Below are 8,960 nucleotides of genomic sequence, written 5' to 3'. Positions count from 1 at the left end.
GGTATATACTTGAGATGTTTCTTAAGTGGAGAATCTAAGATTTAATTCTTAACTGTTCATTTACCCTCATTAGTCAATAATTTCAGATGCTATTGGCAAAGGATTTACTTTTACGAGCTCCTCTAAGCTGATCTAGCAAATCATCAATCCGAGGCAAGGGATACTTGTTTTTCACTGTCATCCTGTTCAGTTGTCTGTAATCAATACACAATCGCATACTACCATCTTTCTTCTTCACAAATAATACAGGTGCTCCCCACGGTGAAGTATACCGTCGCACTCAGTTCGATCTATTCAACACGATCGGGTGTGCGTTCAATTGCACCTTGTCCTCCTAATGTCACATAACATTTATACAATTAGCCTTAACATAAACTTAATGAAAATATAAACTAATGAATGCTATATGATGTACAAGACACTAACTCCACAAAGTTCATGCAATCTAATCATTTTGTCTTAGATCATCACATGACCTACTTGCACACATTATGTCATAACTTTCTCTATATGAATCCAAATGCCCTGATTCTTGATGTTAGGGTTTTAGGGATGTTACACTTTGAGCCTTTGACTGTGATATCATGCTCGATATTATGGTTCTATGGTCGACATGGTTTGTTTGAATTGTTTTTTAATGTTCTCTTTAGATTGCTTATTTACTACTAATCACTAATAACAATGAATCTGGAGTTCAGTTATTCTCTAGATATATAAAGTTGGATACAGGTTCTTATCAGTTATAAACATAACTCTCAAGTAGAACTCAATTTTCATTATAGAAGTTTTGAATTTGAGTCATGGGAGAACTTGAGCCGATGTACTTTTCGAATGCCTTCATCAGATTTTTAACCTGTCATATATCCTTTAAACATGTTGATTAGTTTGGACCTTAAATCAGGAGACGATTTAGTGACAGTGGAAGATGTAAATCTCCAAAGTGTTTTTTATTCCTTGGACAAAGTCTCAAAGAGCTACTGATGCGGGGATTGGAATTCGTACATAAAGCAGCACAGTTAGCCAAGAGATTACTTAATCAGCCTTACCAGTGATTCAATTTTAGTAGTGTTCTTTGTAAATTCTCATTAATTTATTTCAAAAAATTTGGTTTACAGTTCTGTATACTTTAAAGTATCAGTTTTTAAGGTTGTAATTGCTTAATTTCAGCTTCTGCCTATATTCTCTGCATATTACGAACCGAAATTCGTCATCCTCTTAACGAGCTCATGATATTTTATTCACGGTCACAGGTTATGCGGTTATACCTTAGATATTGGATTTATCTATGTTGTCATTTTCAATTTCAAAATTTCTCCTGTTTGGATTTAGGGGTTATATCTATCTAGCTTATTCTATGTTTTTATAATCCTGGCTTCTCAACCATTTGCTGGTACGGTCACATGTTCCACTAATTTCTAACAGTGTAAGTTTTTTTTTGTAGCCGTGAGTGTGTTTTCTTTGTTAATTTTGTATCGATTTTTCTTTCTATTTTTTTTTGCAATTTTAATTGTTTATTTAAAGATGAATATCACAATGATTACTCAGGAAATTGAAGCTCAACATATCTGAATGCAATCCTCTCTTTTTATAGATAGATTTGTATGTTAGACTTTCCCGCTGAACCGAGTGATCTCTCTTCTACGTTCGTTAACTTTTTGCTTTTCATTTGATGTTTGTAAACATTTTTTCCAATATATGGATTTTGAGGAAATTTGGGTGGCTAGGAGGATAAGCCACTCCCTGTGGAATTGAATTTTAACTTTGTAAGCCATCACTGAGTAATCTCCTACTCTATTTCCATATTGGTAGATTGTTGACTAAGAGATATTACTCGGGTTGTTATTTTTCCGGGACTTCAAACACATAGTTTAGATGAATTCAATTTTATTTCTTAGATTATGTTTTTGCAGTTTTAATTTTTCTATAGAAATCTCCACAACTTATAATTTACTTATTAAGCGATGTTCATCTCAATTTTGAAGATATAAATTTTTTTGCATGGTTATTGTCGTTGTATGTTTATGTTTATTTTGTTAGTTTCTCATTTAGTTTTTAATTTCAATAAATAAACACGGGGTGAATTACACCCATGGCCACTGAACTTTACCAATTTAACATTGTGGATACTGAACTTCAATTCTTAACAGTACTATAGCCACTGAACTTTACAATTTTTAACACCGGTGGCCACACAACGCTTCAAAACGACCGCTAACGAAAATAAAAAATCGAAGAGTTAATGATATTCTAAGGAATTGCTTTGGTTCTTTTGGGTTGATCTCCAAGTCTTCAATTAAAAAAAATGATATTCTAAGGAACTTTAATTCTTGAAACTTTTCGTTTTGAGGTCATATAGGTGTTGTTTGGTTAGGAGAGAGATTGAATTTTTAGAAAGAGAAAGCTCAAAAAAATGTGATTTTGGAAAATAAAAAATGTGGTTTCATGGTAAATGTCGTTTTGAACTTTAATTCTTAAATATTTTCATTTTGAGATCGTTAATGGTCATTTTGAGGACTTAGTTAAAGTTGAGTGGCCACATGTGTTAAAAATTGTAAAGTTTAGTGTCATACCGTTAAGAATTGAAGTTCAGTGGTCGTAATGTTAAAATAGGTAAAGTTCAATGGCTATGGATGTAATTTACCCAATAAACATGCTTACATACCTTTTCATTGTTGCTTTTATGTTCGAACCACTTATTACCTAACTCTACTATACTCTTCAAACTTTGTTATGCAAAGCTTTATGAATTTTGATATTTTGGTTCTAATTTTTTTATGTTATATTTTCTAACCGCGTGTTGTTTAAAATTTGTTTCTAAGGTTTTTTCACGATTATGTTGGAATTTAGTCGTAGTTATAACTTTTTATTTCTCCATCTGCACTTAATGAAAATTTAAAGAAAGATTGTTCTTTGCTTTCCACTTTCAAATAGTGTAAGGTTAGGATTAAATTTTAATGAACCACTTTCAAATAATGTAAGGTTAGGATTGAAGTTTAATGAAAATTTAGTCAAAATTTAATGAAAACTGGTTTTTGCTTTCCAATTTAAAATAGTGTTAGGTTAGGATTGAAAATTACTAATCAACAATTGCACTGAAAAAGGTGTAAAATCGATTTTAATCATGCTCTATATATTGGAAATATGTATTTTTATACTAAATCATTTATTTTTTAGAATCCTTTTGTTATTAATGAAATACTCCCTCCATTTCAAAATAATTGTCACTTTTGATCAAATTTTTCCATTTCATATTATTTGTCAGGTTTAGTTTCAATTGCAACTTTTTCCTATTTTACCCCTATTAATGAGCTTAATATTAATTACACTTTTTGCTATTTTAAATTTTCAATGTATGGAGCGATGTTCAATTTAATGAGAGACACAAAAAATGATAATTATTAATGAAGAGAGATAGAGGGTATTCTAGTCCATGTTGCATAAATTTAATGCAAATCAATCATTTCCTTAATATGTGTGTTTTGGTCAAATGTGACAATTATTGTGAAATGGAGGGAGTAATTTATAATTTTTTTATAAAAAATATAACTTGAATTTTAACTTGAATATGCTAAATTTGTAATATTACTTTGGTATCCTCTAGTTGAATTGAAGTCTTAATAGCAATATTTGGCGATAAAATTCAGATAATGACCGAATTGTAGAAATAAAAATATTTTCAATTTCCATAAGACAAATCTTAATGGCTGAGCTGAGCTGTCAAATTAATTATATTACTACCATTTTTGTAGATAAGACAAATAATATTGGGTTTTGTTTAGATTTTATTTTTTATTTTTAACCTAAGAAACGAAAAAGGATTCTATTCTATCAGAAAAAAAGAAAAGAAAAAGGAAACCTTAGGAATTTAATTTACGACCACAACATATCCATTGAATACGTGCATAGCATAGTCGGAAGGGTGGGACCCACGCGCAAGTGACAGCTGGTAAGCTCTCATTTTTTATGTTATGGTAATAAAGAAAAAATTAAGCGTAATCCTGAAATGGAATTAAAAACAGCAGAATACTTTATTTTTCCTCTCTCTCTAGAATCCAATAGGGGTAAAGTTCACTTTTTTTTCTTCTTCTTTTTGCCTAAGCAATGCGCGCATACATACTCTCTTCTCTTTGTCTGTAATTCCCCTCTATCCCCGCCGCTTCTTCTGCCAATCCCTTCCCTCCTTTCTATACACCACTGGTTTATTTTTTCTTTTTTTTTTTTTTTGTTTCCTTCAGTGTTTTACTTTCTTCTTGCCCTCAATCAATCTTACTCTCTTTTTGCATCACTGTCTCTTTCTCTCTACAGTCTCTGCTTCTCCCCCAAAATTTGAAAATTTTCCCTCAATTTCTGTCTCCCGATATGAAGAAACGACATCTGGCTCCTCTTTTCTTCCTCTGTTTTCTCTCTCTGGTGAACTGTCAGCAAAGCGGTGACGCCGCCGTGATGCTTAAGCTCCGGGAAAGCCTCGGCACTCCGTCAAATTTAGGCTGGTCTGGCACTGACCCATGTCAGTGGACTCATGTTTCATGCGACACCGGAAAAACCCGGGTCACCGCTATCCAAATCGGCCGTCAGAACCTCGAAGGCACTCTTCCTCCAGACCTAAAAAATCTGACGGCGTTGAAGCGCTTCGAGGTAATGTTCAACAATTTAACTGGTGCACTACCGAGTCTGTCTGGTTTAAGCTCACTAGAGGTTATTTATTTACATAATAACGGCTTCACTTCGATTCCGTCGGATTTCTTCGACGGGATGAACTCTTTAGCGACGGTGAGTCTTGATTACAATCCATTTCAACCATGGGAAATTCCGTCTAGTCTTCAAAGTGCTACGACTTTGAAGGAATTCTCTGCAAACGGAGCTAATATAATTGGGAAAATCCCTGAATTTTTTAACAATGATGCGTTTCCTGGATTGGAAATTCTGCATTTGGCGATGAATTCTTTGGAGGGTGGTTTGCCGGCGAACTTTTCACGGGCGTCCTTGATTACTTCCATGTGGCTTAATGGCCAAAAGAGTACTTCTCAATTAAATGGTTCAATTGCTGTGTTACAAAATATGACTGGTTTGACTGAGTTCTGGTTACATGGGAATCAGTTCACTGGTCCACTGCCGGAATTTGAAGGATTTAATGGGTTGAATACAGCAGGTTTCAGGGATAATCAGTTCACTGGTACTGTTCCAGCATCCCTGGTGAACCTTCCCACTCTTTCTGTTGTCAATTTGACTAATAATCTGTTTCAGGGACCAACACCAAAGTTTCCTAATTCTGTTAAAGTAGATATGAACTCCGGTTCTAATAGATTTTGTACTGATACTCCTGGAGGAGCCTGTGATCATCGTGTTGATGTTCTATTATCAATTGTGAAAGAATTTGGGTACCCTGCTAGTTTAGCTGATAGTTGGGAAGGAAATAACCCTTGTGAAGGAGGGTGGAAAGGGATTTCTTGTTTACCTGATGGAAACATTTCCGTTATCAACTTCCAAAGCATGGGGCTTACTGGTACAATTTCTTCAAGTTTTACCTTGTTGCCTAAATTGCAAAAATTGATTCTTTCTAATAATTTTCTCACTGGTACAATACCAAAAGAGCTTGCAACTTTGACTAGTCTTTCCTTATTAAACGTTGCAAATAATAGGCTATATGGTAAGGTACCTAGTTTTACAAATGTGGAAGTTATCACTAGTGGAAACATCGACATCGGGAAGGAAAATAGTAGCTTAGCTCCACCTGGTGCAACTCCTGGAAGCACACCAAGTACACCCACTGGCCAAGGTGGAACTTCTGATGGAAGTGGTAATAAGAATTCAAGCACAGTCAAGATTGTTGGTTCGGTAATTGGGGCTGTTTGTGGATTGTGTGTGGTCGGATTGGGTGTCTTTTATTATAACAGGAAACATAAACGTTACAGTAAGGTGCAGAGTCCTAATATGGTGGTTGTTCATCCTCGTTATTCTGGTGATGAGGATGCAGTGAAAATTACTGTTGCTGAATCAAGTGCAGCTGGTACAGCTGAGAGCTTCACTTCGAATAGTGGTGGACCTAGTGATCTTCATGTAGTTGAGGCTGGATCTATGGTAATCTCAATTCAAGTTTTGAGAAATGTGACAGATAATTTCAGCGAGGAGAACGTATTAGGAAAAGGTGGTTTTGGGACTGTTTATAAGGGAGAACTGCATGATGGAACAAAAATTGCTGTGAAGAGAATGGAATCGGGAGTGATGAGTGAAAAGGGTGAGACAGAATTCAAGTCTGAGATTGCGGTGCTCAATAAGGTCCGACATCGCCACTTGGTTACGCTTCTTGGATATTGCTTCGAGGGAAATGAAAGACTGCTTGTGTATGAATATATGCCCCAGGGGACTCTGAGTAGATTTCTCTTCAATTGGAAGCAAGAGGGGATCAAACCTCTTGAGTGGACCAGAAGATTGGCCATTGCCTTGGATGTAGCAAGAGGTGTTGAATATCTTCATGGACTAGCTCATCAAAGCTTTATTCATAGGGATTTGAAGCCTTCCAACATTCTTCTTGGAGATGATATGCGGGCAAAAGTTGCAGATTTTGGGCTCCTTCGTCTTGCTCCTGAAGGGAAAACCTCAATTGAAACAAGACTAGCTGGAACTTTTGGGTATCTTGCACCAGAATATGCAGGTACCTCATCTTTAAAATTATATGCTTAATTTATACATGTATAATAGTGTATTTTTTTCTCTGCATGTTATGTGACCATAGAGAGTAGAGGGAATGAGTATGAAGTTTTTGCTACAAGCAATTAGAGAAACATAATGTTTGAAGCATGGGAAGGATGGAGCCACTATTCAATTTTCATTATTGTCTTTCTGTTTCTTTCCTATGTTACTTAAAACTCTTTTCTTCAAGGCCATTATGGCTGAAATTGGCTTAACTGATTTTCATTCAATATAGGAATCAATTTTCTCCGTAATTTATGGAGAAAAGAAGTTGCTTTTTCGATGGACAACTTGATATTTGAAAAGTATATACACAGAATTAAGGAATTGCGCTGCATACTGCATAACAATTTGAGGATAGCTTGAAAAGCAGAGCCCATTCTCATATTCCCTATAGTCTTCGATCAAATGCACAATTGAGGAGTAACATAGCTATTGCAGTGATTTTCTTTTTCATCATTTGAGGCATAATTGGAAATTTCTATTGTGTTTGCAGTGACTGGACGAGTAACTACCAAGATCGATGTGTTTAGCTTTGGCGTTATACTAATGGAGATGATCTCAGGAAGAAAAGCGCTGGACGATAGCCAGCCCGAGGATAGCATGCACCTTGTCACTTGGTTCCGGAGGATGCTTGTTAACAAGGACACATTTCGCAAGAGTATCGACCCAACCATTGATCTTGATGAGGAAACGCTTGCCAGCGTCAGCACAGTATCAGAGCTAGCTGGCCACTGTACTGCAAGGGAACCCCATCAGAGGCCTGACATGGGTCACGTCGTCAATGTTCTTTCATCTCTTGTTGAACTTTGGAAACCCTCAGAACCAGATTCTGAGGATGCATATGGAATTGATCTTGAAATGACATTGCCTCAGGCATTGAAGAAGTGGCAAGCAATTGAGGGAAGCAATTTGGATGGTTCATCTTCGTCATTTGCTACTAATGGTGATAATACCCAAACCAGTATCCCTACAAGGCCATCTGGATTTGCTGATTCATTTACATCAGCAGACGGACGGTGATGAATGCCTATGATTGATGGGTTCTTTCGTGTTGCGCGTTCTTGTAAGGTTTGGGGCTCTCCTATGGATATATTGCCTTGCTAGTAGGTGAAAAGATTGGTATTTTCTTTTAGTGTTGTTAAGAAGTTGCAAACAGGTAAAGTAAAATACTGAAGGAGTTGTCAAATTTTCATTTCTTCTGATTGGAATCTGATTTTATATTGGGTAAAGCTACATATTTGTTGTAAGTATATTTCTAGCCAAAGAGCCTCTCCAATATGATTCCATTCAAATGCTCTCTTTTTTTGCTATTTTGTTAAGTTTTAGAGATGATTGCATATTGTTAAACTCTGATTTGAATCAATTTTGTGCTATCGGGTCAAATGGTGTTATTTATATTATATGTTCCATGATATGTATAAATACAAGACAAATGACAATTTTAACTCGTATCATCCATGGCCTTGTGGTCCTACTTCATGAATAATCTTGTATCTACTAAACTAAACTAGTATGTTTTTGTGTCCTGTCAGTGGCCTGCCTTCTGAGTAACACGATGCCGTTTTATATCTATTAAACTACTAGTATGTTTTTTTGGGTGGAGCTGGTGATATGACAATGATTGGGAGGCGATGTAATGCCACGTGTTAGATAAATGTTGGCTTATCAAATGGTTGCCAGCTGCATATATTTTGTTGCATAGTAGTGGAGTATTATTTTAGCATTTGGAGGTGGTGGAGTGGATGCAAAAATCTAGGCTAATACTTCTGTTACCCTATACTATACTTAGAACTTCCAAAAGAACTTTTACTTTTATTTAATTGTATATAATAATTTCATATTTTTCAATAGAATTCATTAATAATGTAGAAAATGAAAGACATGTTTTACCATGTAAAAAGAATACAAAATAGAAAAAGTTTTAAATAATCAAATACAATTAGACAAGAATAAAAGTTAAGAATGTAATTGAATAAAAATAAAATGTTATTAAATGTAATTGGTCAATAATTTGGAGTTATTAAATGTAATTAAATAAAAATACAGGGTTATTTAGAATTTTTAAAAATACAGGGTGGCATTTGAATTTTTGAGCCAATATAGGAGTAACAGATGTATTAAGTATTTAATTAAATAATTATGTTGACTTGTTAGTAGTCAATTATCCTTTCTTTTATTTTTAAGCCTAATTTTCAGGCTTAATTTACGGTGATTTCTTTTTAATTTTTAAAATAAACATGGCAGCATGTTGGTAGTGTACCAACTTT

The 8,960-nt window shown here is 34.9% G+C and overlaps 1 protein-coding gene and 1 non-coding gene across 2 annotated transcripts; both read left to right on the top strand.

The window, feature by feature from the left end:
* Positions 1 to 1,526: 1,526 nt before the first annotated feature.
* On the top strand, positions 1,527 to 1,632 carry LOC136210225 (small nucleolar RNA Z107/R87). The gene has a single exon (XR_010677934.1). It is a non-coding gene; the product is annotated as a small nucleolar RNA Z107/R87 (small nucleolar RNA).
* Positions 1,633 to 4,017: 2,385 nt separating this feature from the next.
* Positions 4,018 to 8,066, top strand: LOC136208293 (receptor protein kinase TMK1-like). The gene is made up of 2 exons (XM_065999107.1): positions 4,018 to 6,652; positions 7,187 to 8,066. Exons 1-2 carry the CDS (start codon positions 4,360 to 4,362, stop codon positions 7,711 to 7,713), a joined length of 2,820 nt encoding a protein of 939 aa, XP_065855179.1. The 5' UTR covers positions 4,018 to 4,359; the 3' UTR covers positions 7,714 to 8,066.
* Positions 8,067 to 8,960: the final 894 nt, after the last annotated feature.

The sequence above is a fragment of the Euphorbia lathyris genome, chromosome 10, assembly GCF_963576675.1.
Source record: "Euphorbia lathyris chromosome 10, ddEupLath1.1, whole genome shotgun sequence".
Taxonomy (NCBI): Eukaryota; Viridiplantae; Streptophyta; class Magnoliopsida; order Malpighiales; family Euphorbiaceae; genus Euphorbia; species Euphorbia lathyris.
Note: the sequence above shows the minus strand (reverse complement) of the source record. Positions and strands in the feature narration are given on the sequence as shown.